Here is a 19,318-nt window from a genome sequence, read left to right on the forward strand (position 1 = left end):
TTGAGATGGTGTAGTTTGGGATGATGTAGTTTGGGATGGAATGGTTTGGGATGGAATGGTTTGGAATGGAATGGTTTGGGATGGTGTAGTTTGGGATGGAGTGGTTTGGGATGGAGTGGTTTGGGATGGAGTGGTTTGGGATGGAGTGGTTTGGGATGGAATGGTTTGGGATGGAATGGTTTGGGATGGTGTAGTTTGGGATGGTGTAGTTTGGGATGGTTTGGGATGCAATGGTTTGGAATGGAATGGTTTGGGATGGTGTAGTTTGGGATGGAGTGGTTTGGGATGGAGTGGTTTGGGATGGAGTGGTTTGGGATGGAGTGGTTTGGGATGGAATGGTTTGGGATGGAGTGGTTTGGAATGGAGTAGTTTGGGATGGTGTAGTTTGGGATGGTGTAGTTTGGGATGGTGTAGTTTGGGATGGTGTAGTTTGGGATGGGATGGTTTGGAATGGTGTTTGGGAGTTTGGGATGGAGTAGTCGCTACACAAACGCTCGTCCCTCGCAACCAATGCTCGTCACCAACCGCCGCTTGCGCGGGAGCGATTCAAACCCCCGCCGACTTGCTTGACGTCGGCCGTGGCCAATAAGACGCCAGAGATCGTCCACGTCCAGGGACGGACATGGCGCCGACGTCGGCTCCAGTTGCGGCCGCGCGTGGTGAAGCGCAAAGATCTTGCTCCGCTATAAGATCTTTGGTGAAGCGCGCTGTGGGTGACCGCGCGTGGTGAAGCGCTGTGGGCGGCCGCGCGTGGTGAAGCGCGGTGGGCGGCCGCTGACGCTGAGCGCGGTGTTGCTCAAAGATTATAGAGGAGCGATCTTTGGTGTTGCTGCAGCGGCGGGGGCTGTGACGGTTGGCGCTCACGTCGGGCGGATTTGAACGGGGTCCCGCCTCTCATGGTGGCGGCGACAACAAGAACAACAACAAGAAGCTGAGGGAGTGGAGGGGTGAGTGAAGAGATTGAGGGATGAGTGTGAAGGGAGAGATTGAGGGAGGGGAGGGGGGGAGGGAGTAAGTGAAAGCAGAAAGCAACTGCAGATGCTGGTTTACACCGAAGATAGACGCGTTGAATGCTGGAGTAACTCAGCGGACCAGGCATCATCTCTGGAGAGAAGGGTCGAGGTCTTTGATTTATCATTTTCACACTTTACCCTTCCTTATCTCTGTGTCTCCTTCTCTCTCCTCTGACTCTCAGTCTGAAGGAGGGTCTCGAGCCGAAACGTCACCCATTCCTTCTCTCCAGAGATACTGCCAATCCCGCTGAGTTATTCCAGCATTGTGATTCTTATCTGTCTTAAGTGAGTGAGTGTTTGCCATAATGCCGAATGAAGGTTGTGAGGAGATTTACGAGGATGTTGTTCCCAGAACTTGAGGCCCTGAGCTATAGGGAGAGGTTGGGCAGGCTGGGACTTTATTCCTTGGAGGGCGAGGGCTGATCTTAGAGTTTAATTTATTGTCACGTGGACCGAGGTACACTGCAAAGCTTTTGTTGTTGCATGCTATCCAATCAGCGGAACGACTATGTTACAATCAAAGGTACACAAAATTGCTGGAGAAACTCAGCGGGTGCAGCAACATCTATGGAGCGAAGAAAATAGGCAACGTTTTGGGCCAAAACCCTTCTTCAGACTGATGGGGGGTGGGAGGGGAGAAGGAAGGAAAAGGGGGAGCAGGAGGAGCCCGAGGGCGGGGGGATGGGAGGAGACAGCTCAAGGGTTAAGGAATGGGAGGAGATAGCAAGGGCTAGCAAAATTGGGAGAATTCAACATTCATGCCATCAGGATGCAAGCTGCCCAGGCGGAATATGAGGTGCTGTTCCTCCAATATCCGGTGTCAATCAATCAATCAAGCCGTCCACAGTGTACAGATAAAGGATATATCAAGAATAACATTTAGTGCAAGGTAAAGTCAAATTAAAGATAGTCCGAGGGTCTCCAACAATGAGGTAGATAGATTGAAACATCATCTACCCATGTTCTCCAAAGAAGGGTTTCGGCCCGAAACGTTGCCTATTTCCTTCGCTCCATAGATGCTGCTGCACCCGCTGAGTTTCTCCAGCTTTTTTGTGTAACCTTCTCCAAAGATGCTGCCTGACCCACTGAGTTCCTCCAGCACTTTGTGTCTCTGGTATAAACCAGCATCTGCAGTTCCTTGTAATTGTATTACGTTGCCTTAGCATGTTTTCCAACTATGCTGCTTGACTGCTGAGTTAGTGCAACATTGCCTATCCTTGGTCTAAACCAGCTTCTTCAGTTCCCTGTTATTATATTTTGTCACTTATACATGTTCTGATGTGATACACCCTAACCTGCTGAGTTACTCCAGCACTTTGTGAATTATTGTGCCACCACAGTTGAGGCAGGTAATATAATGAAATTTAAATGACACTTGGACAGGTACTTGGATGGGAAACGTTTAAGAATATATAAAAGTACAGCACAGGAACAGACCATTCGACCCACAATGCCCCAAATATGAGGCCAAGTCAAACTAATCTCTGGAGATGCTGGTTTATAAAAGACAATGCTGGAATAACTCAGTGGGTCAGGCAGCATCTCCAGAGAACATGGATAGGCAATGTATTGGGTCAGGATCCTTCTTCAGATCCTTTTCACTCTTCCTTGGTACACGTGACAATAATAAACCTGCACCTCGGTAGACTCGAAGAAGTGCCGATGCTGGAATCTTACTACCTAGTCCAAAATGTTGCCTATCCATGTTCTCCAGAGATGCCACCCGAGTAATTTCAGCACTTTGTGCCATTTATACGAATCTCTGCCTGAATGGGATCCATATAACTTCAATCCCAAGATACTTGGACAGGTACATAGATGGGAACAGTTTTGAGGGATATTGGCCAAATGTGGGAAAATGGGACGAGCGTAGATGGGACTTCCTCGTAGGCAATGGATGAATGGGCCAAGGGTTTTTTTCCGTGCTGTATAACCAAAATCTGTAGGGCCGTATAGTAGTTGACAGCAAGAGTGGCAAGTGTGTTTGGTTGTCATGCATACCTTTTACCTCCTCCCTCGACTTAAAGGGACCTCGAAATTCCTTTCAGGTGAGGCAGATGTTTACTTGCGCCTCATCCAACCTCATGCTCCCAGTGTGGGCACTTATATATCAGTGAGACCAAGCATAGACTTGGTGATCATAGAAAACATAGAAATTAGGTGCAGGAGTAGGCCATTCGGCCCTTCGAGCCTGCACCGCCATTCAATATGATCATGGCTGATCATCCAACTCCCATATCCCGTACCTGCCCTTCTTTAAGAAGGAACCCCTGATCCCCTTTAGAACGAAGGTTACACAAAAAAGCTGCTAACTCCCTCTTAAATATAGCCAATTAACTGGCCTCAACTACCCTCTGTGGCAGAGAGTTCCAGAGATTCACCACTCTCTGTGTGAAAAAAGTTCTTCTCATTTTGCTGAACCTTTACACTCGGTTCGCCTCGGCCTACGGAATCTCCCGGTTGCCAAACACTAACACCTCTTCCCATTCCCATACAGACCTTTCTGTTCTGGGCCTCTTTCACCGTCCGAGTGAGACCACATGCAAATTGAAGAAACAGCTCTTCATATTTCACTTGGGCAGCTTACAACCGAGTGGTATAAACGTTGATTTCTCTAATTTCATGTAACTCCTGCATTCCCCCTCGCCACCTTAGTTGTCCTACCAGTTCCACTGTTCGCATCCTTGTATCCCTCGTCACATCTTCCCTGGCCAACAATGGACAATTATGAACTCCACCCTAACTCCTGAGGTCATCTGTTGCTGGCCCTGATTTGTTCTGGCCATTTCTCACCTCCAGATCCCCCCTCCCCCAACTATCTTCCCATCTGAAGATGGGTTCCGACCCAAAACATAACCTTTTCTCCAGAGATGCTGCCTGACCCGCTGAGTTACTCCAGCATTTTGTGTCTAATATCTCAGGTACAGAATGCTTTCATAACCCGAGTAATGCCTGTATTACCATTTGTGGATTTATATTGCAATTATTTATCAAATACGTTTTTCATTAAATATTTACAGATTTTGTTTTTATTCTGATTAACTTATTACCTTTCTTTCTTCAGAACATTTTATTGAGCTAACTGGAAATACACAGTTTGAAGACAAAAATGAATCTGTCAACTGATGGTAACCGTATTTCTGTCACCTCATATTCCACCATCCAATTAGGATAAACTGAACTGAGTTTCTGTTTCTAATTCCAATGGAAAAAATGTTTTACTTACACTTCTGCCTCATCCCAACTAGTAAATTAGTGCTGGTCCTAGGGGGAGGAGGGGATTCAGTTTTCTACTGTCAATATTGTGTGCACGTTTAGATTTGTTTAGTGTACATTAATCTCTGAGGCATGAGGTTGTCTTTTGGAATCCCACTCGCGATCTTAAGTTTGTAACCTGCGCTACCATGTCATTAGAAAAAATAAGTTTCTCCAGGTCAATATTTTCCTCTCAATTCACCAGTAATTTGGTTCAGTCTGAAGATGGGTCTCGACCCGAAACATTGCTTATTTTCTTTGCTCCATAAATGCTGCCTCACCCGCTGAGTCTCTCCAGCATTTTTGTCTATCAGTAATTTGGTTAGTTATTTCATTTGTTTTTTTATGGATAATTGGTGTGAACAGTTTGGGTATATAGTTGCTCCTGCAACAGTGACTGTATATTTGAGGTTAGATATTATTCATTTACAGTATATGATTCTTTCGGCAAGGCTTGTTTCTGTTGCCCATCTCATTGCTGATGAGAAGGTGATGCTGCCTTGGACAGCTGCATTTTTATGGAGACAGCACACATGTTGTTTGGGTTGCTTCAGGATTTATACCTTGGGATCATGAAGCAGCAGCAATTATTATCCAAGTCAGGATGGTGTGTGAAATAGGAAACCTGCCGGTGTTTGGATGTGGATTCCATGAATCCATATTATTTTCTTCGAGCTTAATGTTATCACAACTATTTAGATTTTGTTCATGTCAAAATACTTAAAGTTACTAATCTAAATATATAGACTGTTGTGCATATTCTGGATCTTGTCTATCATTTCAGTTAATAATTGGTTATTTCCTTTTCTTGCCAGATGTCAACTTTATAACTGAAGAAACATTTGATTTTGGGATTGGCTTTCCAGCAGAAAGGTAAGGTGGCCTTGGCATGTAGATGTAAACAGGCAATCAATGATTTCATGTCAAGCATATGTTTGTGCACTTTAGTGTTTCAGGAGTAAATGTCTGCCATAGATCATTGTATTTGAATCGAGCAATGATCGTTGTGAAAACATTTCTCTATCCTTGTGTGGCTTGGTAACCAGAGGAGTAGGTCTCCTGCAGAGTTATGTGCGGTTCTGCATGCTATTGTAGGAAGGGAATGACACAATGTTCTTTCTAATTGAAAATTAGATGAGTATACAGGCACATGAAAATCCATGTTCAGCTATAATTTTTATTTTGAAGATGCAAGCCTCTCCTTCAGACTGCATTTTCTCCAAGTCAATTTTTTTTCCAGGCACTGGGACTTCCTGGAACTTTTCTGAATAATGCCATGGAGGTTCTGCTTCTACCTTTATCCCTATTGTGCCTTTCATTAAGAATTTATGTACTGTAATATAACTCAAAAGTGCAAATTCTATGAACAAACGGTGTTATTGTGTATAGCCTGAAGATTTAAAAGATACTCAGCTGTGCCAGTAAATTTGATCCAAGTGTAACATTTACTTTCCAGCAGAGGTCACTGTAAACCATTTGAGGATAGGGGGATGGTTCTTACCTTGGACATGCGTTAATTCTAAACCATCTTAAACAATATAATTTGATTTTGACCAGAGGGAATAAGTGCGTAGCAAAGATACATTAGGTAGGTTTGTAAGAAAGAAAAGTTATTTTAGTTCTTCATTGGTACTACATTAAATATTTCAAATAAATGTACAACTTTCAGATTTTGCTTGACATTAATTTTCCTCTAAAATTTTTCTTCAATTCTTTTGTGCTTGTGTATGGACATCTTTTTCAATATAAGAATTTATAGGATATTTGAAAGTGAGGATGAAGGATTTTTTTTCAATTCTGATGAAATATATTGTTTGGGTGACACGATTTGACGTACTCAGTTGAAATGTTTCTTCTTCTGCAGCCAAGAATCATTGCTTGAAAATGATGCTGAAGAAGCGTTGCTCGGTGACACCAGGCGGTCTGAAAGGAGTGCTGCTATGGGGATTGATGTGAACAGTAACAATGGAAGCCAGCAGAAAACAAATGAAGGTGTATTAAAGTGGAGTCCTCTAAGTGCAGAGAAGCTGGTAGAAATAGTGAAAGAAGCAAACCGGCTGGCAAATCAATTTGAAAAATGTGCCTTGAAAGAAAAGGAAACTGCCAAAAGACAGGGGAAAGAGGGCAGAAGCTGTGGCGACCGTTCAAAATTAGAAAAAGAATCCATGACCAAAATCAGACTTTTACAAGAGGAAAGAACATGGAAAAAAAGCCCCCGCAGCCCAAGGAGAGATACTTACTTTGTGTTAGACAGCCCAAATAAAGCACTTCTTCCTTCTGTGGATCTTCAGGTTATAAATGAAAACTGTGCAATCAGTAAGAGCGCAGAAGTACCATTTGATAATGGACATCAAACTACCAGCTGCAGAGTTGAGTCAACAAGTGAAACTGAACAAATAACCCCTGACAAACCCATGAGAGCAAAGGAGGGTAACCTATCAACAAACAGCAAGCAAGCTGCTGTTAAGAAGGTGCTATAAACAATTTTGAACAAAACATTTGATGCAACAGATTTGGATATGTAATAGCCCGAGTAGACAATTGTTAAAATTGTAATCCCTACTGCCAGATTTTTCACGTATATTTTTCAATGAGAAGAATGGTTTGCACTTAAATTTATTTTCCCATAATAGCAAACTGGCTTGTTTCTTATAAAATTATTGTTTAATTTAACTCTCCATGTTATTATTGTGGTTTATCACAATATTTTTTCACTGATTATAAATAATATATTTTTCCTTTGTATTCTTTATTAATGATATGCACAAAACTTAAATTAATCTTCCCTTTGTTTTTTGTAGCAGTCAGTGCTTGCCAGACCATCAGGTCTGAAGCTTCCATCTGGTATTAACAAAAAAGGAAACATACATTTATTATCATCATCAAAGCCCTATGAGTATCCTTCAAAAAAGGATTTACCCTTGCCGCCAGCTGGAAACTTAAAACAATCAAGAGGTTGGTGCTCGTGAATCCACTCTTAGTTTATATTTTTCATTTAAAATATTGGTTAGCCCTGCTGTGTTTAAGGAATAGTTGGCATTCAATCTTAGATTTTAAGTACACTCATTAAGCATTTTACATATTTCAGTTAACTTAGTATCTTCATTCTTCAGTATTTTTTTTACCATTCCTTCAGCGATCAACGTCTGGCCGAACATCATGCCAACTCATATCTGCTACACATAATCCGTATCCCTCCATTTCCCAGCTATCCAAAAGTCCTTTGGCACAACGTATCCCAGGCATTCACTATCTTCCGTATAAAAAAACTTGTTCTACACATCTCCTTTAAAGTTTGCTCCTTGCACCTTAAAGCTATGCCCGCCAGTCCTGGGAAAATCGTTTTGACTGTCTACCCTTGTTAAACCCCTCATAATTTTATATACTTTTATCACATCCCCGCACAACCTCTGGCATTCTAGTGAAACCAATACAAGTCTGTCCAACTCTCCGTATCTAATACCTGCTAATCCAGACAAGCTTCCTCCTCTGCAGCCTCTCAAGTCTCCGCATGCTTCTTTAATGGGGCGACCAGAACTGCACGCAATACTCCAAGTGCAACCTTACCATAGTCGCATAAAGCTGCATCATGCAGAGCTGCAAAGTAGTACGCATTTTCCTTATTTTGTACGGAAATGCGATCAGAATACGGATGTACAGATTTTTTTTTAAATCAGCCCTGTTTCATCTTGCTGCTTAAGAAATGCAAGGATATAAAAAGTAATACTGTAACTCTAAAAATTATAGCAGATTAAATCCATTAGTATTTTAAATTTCAAGATCGGCATGATTACGTTTATTAGCTTTGATCTGCCTGTCCCGCTCCAGGTTTAAAAAGCGCTTCCAGCTGGAGCGCTTTACACATAGCGCTGTGGGTCACAGACTGTTAGGGGAGGGAGAGAGGGAGTGGGAGGGAGGGAATAAGACGGAGGGAGAAAAAAGGAAGACAAGAGGGAGGGTGGGAGGGAAAGAGAGGAAGCAGGGAGAAGTGAGCGAGGCTTCCAAATGGCTTCCACATCATCATCTGGTGCTAAAAGCAGGAAGCAGCCATTCAAACAGAAGTATACAAAGAGATGGCAATGAATGCACTGTCAAGTAAGGTGCGTAGAAGCCATGTCAATTGGTAGCAAAGTTATGCATTCTTGTACTCTTACATGGGTATGACCGCACATTAAAAAAAACACTTTTTTCAGCAAAATGGCACTGTGTAAAAATACTGATTTTCAGGTAATAGAATATTGAAATGCTCTGACAAAACTTGGCAGCTCTGATCATGACATCCTGGCTCTCAAATACAGGTTGCCCATCAAACACCTGGGAGAATGGAAAGAAATGTCATGGGTTTTATCTTTTTTTAACAGGTGTGGCGCTGAACAACCCAGTAAATCTCTCAAGAGAGTCAGGAAGAAGTACTATCATGTACAGTAAACCAAGCAAAGGAAAACCACCACTGATGACAGAGAGGAAGATGTCCTCATCAACTCATTTAAAACCCACCACTGTCACAAATATTAAGATGCCTCCAAGTACTTATCGAGCTGTCGCCACAGAGAACAATAGTCGAGGTCAAGTGTCAGGCAAGCCAATAGTTCCGGGAAGTCGTTTGCGGCCTGGATCGACCGTATCTGTTCGTGCTGGGACCAGAATGGAAAGAGGCAATTCAGAGGTGCTCAAAGGGAAGGGATCAGAAACGCAATTCCAAACAACAGGTAATTTTTCCTCAAGGAAATGGAGTCTTTGCTTATTTGAGACTCTAAAAGTTCTAAGATTTTTGTTTTGTGGCATATTAGAACCAATATGGAAATGCATATCATAATTTCTGGATAACCTGGTAAAATGTAAAGCTCTAAAATAGTGTACATCACATCAGGCAATCAGCACCATGATTTCAGTACAGAACAGAAAAGAAAAAGCTGCAATTCCTCAATTTTGGTGGTGAATCTGAAATTCGTTGCCACAGGGCTGTGGAAGCAAACTCTGGGTATTTCAAAAGCAACAATTGATAATTATTTGATTAATAAGGGTATCAAAGATAATGGGGTTGAGGAAAAGATAAATCAGCCATGATTGGATAGCTGAATAGATCGATGGGCTGAATGGCCTAATTCTGCTCATGAATTATGAATTTTTTGCTGAGATAACCCAATTCTAGTTTGCTTTTCTATTTCTTTCAGTTGCTCCTACTAAACATGTGAATTCAAGTGCAACAACTTCAACAATCCAAAATAGGTCTCTGCCCAAGAAAGTGACTTTAAGTAATGTAAAAAGGTAATGTTCACAAATTTCTTGGCAAATAATGAACTGTAACTTTTGTTACCACTGGGGAGAAACATAAAAAAATTTAAGGTTTATTATTATCACATGCACTTTGTTACAGTGAAAAGCATTGTTTTGCATACTTTCCAAACAAATCAGATAATGCTATACATAAATGCAGTCGTGAAACTCAAGTAATATAGTAAAGGGGATGATACAGAGTGCAGTATATAATTCTCAGCATTGTAGCATAACAGTTCTCTTGATAAATTCCAATGGAGGTAGAGGAGAATCGGACTGTACCCTAGCTTATGGAACGCTGTAAGCTGTACTTTGCATAAATTAGAGGGTAGTCCTATCTGTATTTGTAGATGAAGGCATGTTTACATTTGGCAAGATGCCAGAATGCACAGCAAAATTGTGAAAATCCAGACTAGCTGATTTTTTTTTGGACTACTGGATGGTGCAACTAATAACAAACTTTTTTCTGTTTGACTTTATGTTGCACAGAGGTATAACATCTACTTCAATAGGTTTGAGTATAAAACATGTTACTGGAGGAACGCAGCAGGTCAAGCAGGTTCAGTGGAGAGAAAGGATAGGCGACATTTCGGGTCGGGATTTTTCTCCAGTTTGAAGACTCATCTGTTTGTTCCCTCCACAGACACTGCCTGATCCCATGAGTTCCTCCAGTACTTTGTTTTGTGTTCACGGTTCCTGCATCTACAGTCTCTTGTGACTTCAATAGGTTTGTCAGGCACAATGCCTACAATTTTTGTCTGCTTTCTATGATTAAAAAATATCTAATATTTCATGGGTTGTTCTTTTCAGATTTTATAACAATAGATTTTTTAAACATCTTAAATGCAAATTGATGTGTTGAAAAGGAAAAATTTATTAAGAAAAAAAAACATCTTTACCGTAGAACTATGTAGAGATTGTTCAACAAACCTTAATTAAATTATTGCTGTTTTCTCCTTGATAAGCAAAATATTACCCCTATTAAATACAGACCGAACAAATGTCTGCATCAGGATAGTTTCTAAATACAGTTTTGAATTTATTTTACAGGTGATCACTTTTGAGGTTCAATGACTACCAGAGCAGCAGGGAATGGTTTTGTTGTGGGTGCAGAGACCTCGAGCTTCACAGCAGCTTTCATGAACATCCCACCTTGGAATGATCTTTCCCCCTCACGTGGAAAATATATGCAAGGAAACTGACATGTACAGGAAAAAAAAAATCCTGGTGGATTTTTATCTTTGATGATAAGAAGAAATGCATTTCCTCTGTGAATACATATGTATGGATTTAAACCACTTAACATTTAGAGGTAATACAAAAAATAGTTGTATATCTTAAATGTTATACTTTAATGTGAAAATTCAATTTCTGGGAATGAAGATGTTTATTTGTGCATCTTGTCCACTCAATTTACTGGAAAATACAAGTTCATGCAGTGGTCTATAAAATGCACATTTTTCACAGTACGATCAAACAATGGACCAAGCATTATGATTGAACGGTTAAGGTATGGGCTAAAACATCCCATCACAGGCAATTTTAAAAGTGAATAATTACATTTTGTAATTTGTGAGTCTACCAGAAACCCCCAACTCAATAGGTTCACCAGTTATCTTTAGTGAATAAAACTGTTATTCCAGCCTGTTGTTGCCCAGATGCCAGTGTTCACAATTTCACTGCCAGTGCAATTAGCCCAGTTATTTGATTAACCTTTTTTTAAAAAGAGACACGTTCTATATTTTTTAAGGGGGGAGGGGGTGAAAGATACACTTTTGAATTATATTCTAGGTAAGGTTTGGATATAGTTCTATTGCAGCATTTACCTCTATTGTTTTGAACACTACATTATATGTACATCTTTCATTATTTCCCCCAGACAAGCAGCAATAAAAGGATTTTGTAGCAAGTAATTGTCATTCTCATTTTGTAATATGTAACAGGGCTCTCACTTAACTTTTTTTCCCTGTTGCCAGCTGGGCAACCTAGGCAGCTTTTTAGGGTGCCAAATGACAGTTTAGGTGGTCATTTAAGATAGCTTGCATGACACGTGCAATAAAGTGCTTGGACGAAGTGCATAGTTACCAGTCTAAATTATGCTCAATGAAGCATTCACATATTATTTCTGCTTCAAATAAAGTCACAAACGAAATCAAGACCCCGCCACAACGTGATATATACCACAATGACATGCAGCAAAATTATAATACAGTATCTCAACTCTTTTTACACATTGAAATTAATACAATTTCTATTATTTCTTTCTACTTCCAAACAAAAATGTGGTTGGATTATTCAGTGTATGATCAACCTGTGTCAATAAATCCTGGACCATGGTAACAGAAATGCACGCCATGCACACTACAGATTGATCACAACAGGATGGATGGATGGGGGGGGGGGGACAGTACGGGATGAATGGGAGGTGCAGTACAGGAATGGATGGGAAGAAGGTTCAGTTCGAGATGAATTGGGGGACCAGAGTAGGATGGATGGGGGGTGGCAGGAGAATCAATGCGAGGTAGATAGGGGGGTCAGTGCAGGATGAATAGATGGAAGGGTAGAGGGGTAGGGGAGCACAGGGGATGTAAGTGAGGACTGAATAGAGGCGGGAATGGGGATCAGTGCGGGATGGAGAGGAGGGGGACAGAGGGAGAGGGATGGAGAGAGGAGGGAGGAGGGAAGGTCAGCGCTCCTCGGACAACACCGGCATCATCGCCCCGCTGCCTTAGCCATCCCTGTCCACCGTCAAGTGCCACCACCAAAGGGGGAGGCAGTTGGGATCTCCTCGCCACCGCCTCCCCTCCTCTGCCAGACAACAGGAAGGTGCGGGGCTGAGCGGTGCAGGTGGTATAAGATCTTTGCTTCAGACGGTAGAAGGGCCTTCCTTCCTTCCTACCTCCCTCCCTCCCTGCATCGGAAAGCATTTTGAAAGCGTTTATCGCTGTTGGCGGAGTGGCAGACAGCGGTCGCTATCAGGGCGGACGAGGGACGTGGAGCCACTGCCGCTGTGCGGGGCCCGTCATTCACTCCAACCCTCCGTCACCCCGCACCTAGTATCTTTGCCACGTAGTACAGTTGCCGCCAACACGAAAAGTCACGTTCCTTTTCTCCAGAGATGCTGCCTGACCAGCTGAGTTACTCCAGTTTTTTTAATCTATCTTTGGTATAAACTAGTATCTGCAGTGCCAAGCCGGGCAAAATGACTCGGTATTTAGGTTGCCCGGCGGCATTTTAGGTGGCCATTGGCACCCGGGCAACCGCTAATTTCGACCCCTGTGTAAGAAAAGCCAAGCTTACCTACTAAACCTCATCCTAGACTGTCCCCCAGCTTAATGAAGCTGACTGACCATGTCGTTGAAGGTGGTTTTTTGCAGACACAAAGGTTCCAGTATGTACAATTATTAAACATACATGTCACATTGACAGAATACAAAAATAGCATTTAACTTTTTAAGAGGTGTCAATGTCACAAAACTAAAGCACTGAGTGTAATTGCTTTGCAGACTCTAACCCAGCTTGACCTGGCTGCCCGAGCCGTCAATCGAAACATTTAACAGAAAATACTTGAATAGTGACATTTAATGAATTTAAGAAATATAAATTACCTGCAACACTCCTTACCTCTCACCTTTGCAGCGTTTTTTTCTTAATGGGGCATGGGTGTAGCAGGCAGATTTTCTTTTTTAAATGCAGGGAACTTTAAGAAGTTCAAATACCAGCTCGGATCGTCAGCATCAATGGGAAACAACTGATAGTCAATTAAACATGGAACTCCACATCCATGTACAATTACACTGAAGTCCCAAACATTCTCACAGTCAGAGTTGGTTGTTAACTGTGGAACCACTGGCTTTTTTAGGGCATTATAAAAAAAACCTTAGTGCTTACTAATTGGCCACATAACGATCAGGGTAATAGTTTTCTTGTGATAGGAATTAACCATTTTCACTGTTCCAGATCACTAGAATACCTCCTGTTGGAAACTGCTTGGAGACATGAGACAATCTTTTCACATATCTTTATACTAAAAAAGATAAAATTATTCTTTTGGAAATTATACCAAAATATATGAAATTAATGGAACCACAAATTATACTAGTCTAACAAGTTTCTAATCAAGAAGTAAAATGTCCTTGGGAAAATAATGTGGCAAAACTTTAATTTCAGGTTACTCAACCTGTTTCAACTACATTTATTTAAAAACCTACAATATATACATTAAGGAATTCACTGTACAATTCACTTTGAGAAAGCATTTCATTTTCAAACTTTTTGGTGAAGACATCAATGGAAAACAAATTCACCAAATGTTCTTCAGATAAAATAGTGGAAGCTTTTGCTTTCAATCAAAATAATCTATACAATATGAACAAACATCATATTAACAGGAAAAAAATGAGCAGCATTCTTTAAATAAAACATCCTGGATTTCCTACTCACTTTTAGAGCTATGTTAACCAACTGTAAAAAGAAAGAAAAACCATGTACAGCACATTTTCTCTCAAGACAAATTAACAATGATATCAAAATATCTACAAACAGCTGTCTTGTAAAAAAAATGTTCAAGTACGCATTGGTCTGAGAACCACTCCACTATACCTGGAGTGTGAAAGGCCGTGTGGCTAAAGGCAAGTATCTCCCCCACATACGTGGGACCTGGTTACAGTTTATCGACTTACATGTGTACAGCCGTCAGTTCAGTTTGTGGTCTCACAACCGATACTCAACTAATGGCAATGAAGCTTCCCAAAGGCAAACTCGAAGGATAGGCATACTTCAATCAATGTCCACACAAATATTAAAACGGGTGGATTAGACATTAATAAATCTAAATTTAACAAACAATGAATATCTGGTTCATAGTGTGTAGATTTGGAATGCAGAAAATGTTTAATATAAAGTATGACAGCCAGCATTTTTATTCTTCTGGACATTAATTTCTAAATAGTGAAGTAATGGTTTTAGTAAGAAAAATACACACTTCCTGATACCTTATATCAGATGAAAAAGGACACAAAGTGCTGGAGTAATTCAACGGGTCAGTCAACATTTATGGAGCATTTGGATATCCATTTTCCCCAGAGATGCTGCCTGACCCACTCAATTACTCCAGCACCGTGTGTCCTATTATGTAAACCAGCACATGCAGTTCCTTCTTTCTAGCCTTATTTCTGATATCTGTCTGATAGAATAAAAAACGCCAAGCTAAACGCTCGCGTAATTTTGAAGTAATGAAATATTTTGTTTGTATCTCAAAACTTGCAGCGTTAAACTGAAAATGGCCATGGCTATATACTCCAGTGTGTTCCCTTATTGCATGTCTCGTTACTGGCGGGAGTCAAAACAATTGTGATCGAGGTCATCTTGGGGAATCTTCAAACACAAACCTTAATTTTAAAAACAGTAGTTGCAATATATTCCCTGAAGCTTCAAGTCTTCCCTCCTTTTTGCACGTTATTTGAGAACACGAAGCTCTGAAGCTCTCACTTCTTAGAATTTTAGTTGTCCTGAGTGCTCTTAAATATGTTCGGGTGCCTTTTGAAAATGTTTTTAACCTGTGCTCCTAGCACCCACTTTGACCATAGCACGATGCAGAAACAGATCAATGCCCAACATAATTTGGCACCAATGATATCCAGCAGTTACACTTTCCAGGACGCACTTTCCACATGACAGCGGTTTCTTCACATTTAAGTGTTCGTTTATTTGCAGCTCTGTACCCTGGTCAAGGCTGTAGCAAGTATCCTGTGCTGCCTGAAGTGAACAAAGTGACATCTCTGTAGATTTAGCAGTTCATAGTGTCCCGTGCTGGATTGAGATGTCATATCGAAGTCTCATCACTGCTACTGAGTGAAAAGGATAAAAGGAAAAAAAAATGCATGATCATGATTACATGTTGAGATTGGTATGATGGAAATCAACTGTGCATTTCAGTATTAGAAGTATATGGTTGATAGTGAGATACATTATGATAGTGAGATTAATTATGTAAATGCTTCAATGGAGAAAATTAAAAAACAGAAATCTAGGTTTGATGAGGAGAGAAAAGATTTAGAAATTAGTTTGTTTCACAAATGGAGATACATACACCTGAATTTTAATTTTTTAACAACCAATCGATCTAATATTGTCAAAATTCAAATACTGAAAGTATTTTGAGTTTAATTTATTGCCACGTGCAGTGAAAAGCTTTTTGTTGTGTGCTAACCAGTCAGCGGAAAGACACAACATGATTACTATCGTGTCATCCAAAGTGTACAAATACATGATAAAGGGAATTTGCTGTTGGAGTAGAGATTTAAAAGAGTGGAGTGATTGTAATGTCCGATTGCAGATCCACTTCTGTGACTAGCACACAAAGGTTCGCCTGGCTTGGGCGCCTTTATTAAAATAAGACACAATAATTTCTTATCTACTCTTTTAGGTCCTCCACTGATGATGTATCATGCCGATTTTTTCCCTGCCCTGAAATATAAACCAAGTGTATCCCCAAATCCAAATTGTAATCCAACCTTGTACCTTAACATTAGTTATGTCAAATATGAACGTTTAGTCCCAGGAAATAACCTTAGCAAGCTTCCAGTCATCAACAGAGGGGAAGAAGCTGTTCTTGAACCCAGTGTATTAGCTTTGATATGGCAACAGCTCAGCTAATGATCACATGAAATTGCAGGGAACTGTGAATATAGCGCAGTCCTTCATGTATACCAGCTTCCTAACACTGTACTGATTAGTTAGTCAGATCAGTTAATCTGACTAACTGATAGAATAGTCAGTTTTATTGACTCCATCTACACTTTGGGAAAGCTATCAAACTACTCAGACAGTTACTCCCTCTTCTCTCTCCTCAGACATACTCACTCAGAGCCTGATGAATCTTCATCCACCGTGCCTGTTTTAATGCTCATGGGTATGGGCATGACCCCATTTATCTGCTCGCCCATCGCTTGCCTCAGTTTTGTCACCCCGCCCGATCGGCTCCCTTCACTCGATCCCACTGAAGAAGCACGAGAGCAGACGGTGGCAGATATATGATTGGAAAGTTCGTTGTGTATTCGATTAATACTGTTCCTCTCCGAGAACAGGGGTAACGCTTTATTTTTCAGAATTCCTGTATGTTTCAATGGAAGACAAAACATTCTATGATTGACTGCAAACGATGTCTTATTTTCCAGATATCGCTGCAAATATTTGTATAATGCTGAAATTATGCAGATTGATGATGGAACGGTGAGAAAAACACAAAGTGCGTTAGGAAAAAAGGACAAAGTGCTAGAGTAGGTGAGGCGGCATCTCTGGAGAACATGGGTAGGCAACATTTTGGTTGGGCCCCTTCAGATTAATTGTGGTAGGGGTGGACACAAAACCTTGCTAGTGATAGGTGCATTAACACAAGGAGCTGGATGCTGGTTGACAAAAAAAAACAGGGACATTTTTTCACACACAGGGTGGTGGGTATGTAACAATGAGGAGGTGGTTGAGACAGGTACTATAACATCTAAATGCCATTTGGACAGGTAGATGGATTGACACAAGGAGCACAGGTGCTGTTTTACAAAATAAGACAAAGTGTCTCAGGAAGCATCTCTAGACAACATGGTTAGATGGCTAGAAAACAAGTGATAGATGGATAGACACAAGGAACTGCCGATGCTAGTTTACAAATAAAAACTGCTGGAGTAACTAAGGAACTCTGGGTGAAATCTTGTCAGTTGCAAAATGGATTCTTCCATGTCATTGCGCTGAGGGGTGAGCTTATAGAAGTGCATAAAATCATGCGGGGAATAGATTGGGTGAATGTACAGTCTTTTACCCAGAGTAGGGAATCAAGAACGACATAGATTTAAGTGAGATTCAATGGGGGCAAGTTTTTCACACGCCGGGTGGTGGATATACACAATGAGCTGCCAGAAGACATAGATGAGTCAGGTACTATAAAAAAATTTAAAGACATTTGGACAGGTATATGGATAGTAAAGGTTCAGAGGGATATGCGCCAAATGTGGGCAAAGACACTAGCTTGGATGGGGCATCTTGGTCAGCATGGATGAGTTGGGCCGAAAGCCTGGTTCCATGCTGTATGATTTTAATCGTCGAATCTAATGCCAGCACCGTGAAATATAGAATTGAATTCCAAGTTACATGTTTATAGGAAAGCCATGTGCATAGAGAGTCATGTAGCACAGAACAAAAGGCTTTATGTGCGTGTATGTATGGATATGTGTATGTACGTGTGTACACGTGTGTGTGTGTATGTATATATTATATAATATGTATATATTGAACATCTTCCAGAAATACAAGGGGACCGAGGATCTAGTGGGAGGGAGGAACTGAAGGGAATCCACATTAGTCAGGAAATGGTGTTAGGTCCCACACAAGAGATTAGTGTGCAAAATTAGAGCACATGGTATTGGGGATAGCGTATTGACATGGATAGAGAACTGGTTGGCAAACAGGAAGCGAAGATTGGGAATTAACGGGTCCTTTTCAGAATGTCAGGCAGTGAACTAGTGGGGTGCCGCAAGACTCGGTGCTGGGACCCCAGTTACTTACAATATATATTAACGATTTAGACGAGGGAAGAAAGCTAATGGTATGTTGGCCTTCATTGTGAGAGGATTTGGGTTTAGGAGCAAGGAGATCCTACTGTGGTTGTACAGGGCCCTGGTGAGACTGCACCTGGAGTATTGTGTGCAATTTTGGTCTCCTAATTTGAGGAAGGACATTATTGCTATTGAGGGAGTGCAGTGTAGGTTCACCAGGTTAATTCCAGTGACGGCGGGACTGACATATGATGAAAGAATGGGTCGACTGGGCTTGTATTCACTGGAATTTAGAAGGATGGGAGGATCTTATAGAAACATAAAATTCTTAAAGGATTGGACAGGCTAGATGCAGGAAAAGTGTTCCCCATGTTAGGGGAGTCGGAACCAGGGATCACAGTTTATGAATAAGAGATAGGCCATTTAGGACTGAGATGAGGAAAATCATTTTCACCCAGAAAGTTGTGAATCTGTGGAATTCTCTGCCACATAAGGTAGTGGAGGCTAATTCACTGGATGTTTTCAAGGGAGTTGGATTTAGCTCTTAGGGCTAAAGGAATCAAGGGATGTGGGGAAAAAGCAAGAACTGATTTTAGATGATCATCCATGGTCATATTGAATGGCGGTGCTGGCTTGAAGGGCCGAATGGCCTACTCATGCACCTATTTTTCTATGTTTTTATTTATTATATTGTTTACAGTACTATGTTTACATATTCTATTGTGCTGAACAATTGTTCTGTTTGGGATTTATGACAATAAAACACTCTTGACTCTTGCCCATGCTGACTAAGATGCCCCATCTACACTAGTTCCACCTGCACCAAGGGTGATGAAGTGCTTTTGATCAATGGTTACCTCTCTGAGGCTGTGTAGTAGGGTTTGGCAATGACGTTAGGACATCTTCTTTGTACAGATTGTCTCCGTTTTCCTTTGGCCTCTCATCTACGTGATTGAGCTTCTCTTGGTGAAGCTCGATGTTAGCCACCGTCTCCACCTTCAGGTTCCCCGATCCACCATGCTCTTCACCTTGACTGGGCATCATCATAAACTCCCCGGGCCAGCAAGGTGTGTCGTGCGCAGGTATGTTTTCTACTGGAAAAATACAAGTTTGTTTAACAACGGACCCACAGCATAGCAGCGCGGCTGGTAGAGCTTCTGACCCCCCAGCATCAGAGACTTGCGTTCGATCCTGAACTGAGGTGCTGTCTGTGGAGTTTGCGGG

The 19,318-nt window shown here is 41.3% G+C and overlaps 2 protein-coding genes across 8 annotated transcripts in view; one reads left to right on the forward strand and one right to left on the reverse strand.

The window, feature by feature from the left end:
- The first annotated feature begins 707 nt into the window (after nt 1-707).
- On the forward strand, nt 708-11,454 carry LOC129708699 (proline/serine-rich coiled-coil protein 1-like). 4 transcript variants are annotated; one of them, XM_055654634.1, is made up of 8 exons: nt 708-947; nt 4,078-4,141; nt 5,084-5,141; nt 6,133-6,739; nt 7,073-7,223; nt 8,630-8,977; nt 9,443-9,536; nt 10,189-10,335. In XM_055654634.1, exons 2-8 carry the CDS (start codon nt 4,123-4,125, stop codon nt 10,205-10,207), a joined length of 1,296 nt encoding a protein of 431 aa, XP_055510609.1. In that variant the 5' UTR covers nt 708-947; nt 4,078-4,122; the 3' UTR covers nt 10,208-10,335. The 4 variants fall into 4 exon arrangements, with proteins under 4 accessions (XP_055510609.1, XP_055510607.1, XP_055510610.1 ...); XM_055654632.1 differs by having other exon boundaries at nt 710-947; nt 7,070-7,223; XM_055654635.1 differs by lacking the exon at nt 10,189-10,335 and adding an exon at nt 10,596-11,454 and having other exon boundaries at nt 711-947; nt 7,070-7,223.
- Nucleotides 11,455-13,692: 2,238 nt separating this feature from the next.
- celsr2 (cadherin, EGF LAG seven-pass G-type receptor 2) overlaps nt 13,693-19,318 on the reverse strand; it is a 177,077-nt gene continuing 171,451 nt past the window's right edge. The window contains exons 33-35 of one of the 4 annotated variants that reach the window (XM_055654629.1): nt 18,952-19,188; nt 16,410-16,659; nt 13,693-15,391 (exon numbers count right to left, since the gene is read on the reverse strand). In XM_055654629.1, the coding sequence (XP_055510604.1) occupies nt 15,370-15,391; nt 16,410-16,659; nt 18,952-19,188 (509 nt within the window). In that variant the 3' untranslated portion in view covers nt 13,693-15,369. The other 3 variants (XM_055654627.1, XM_055654628.1, XM_055654626.1) reach the window with 3 other exon arrangements.

This window comes from Leucoraja erinacea, chromosome 24, assembly GCF_028641065.1.
Source record: "Leucoraja erinacea ecotype New England chromosome 24, Leri_hhj_1, whole genome shotgun sequence".
NCBI classification, from domain to species: Eukaryota; Metazoa; Chordata; class Chondrichthyes; order Rajiformes; family Rajidae; genus Leucoraja; species Leucoraja erinaceus.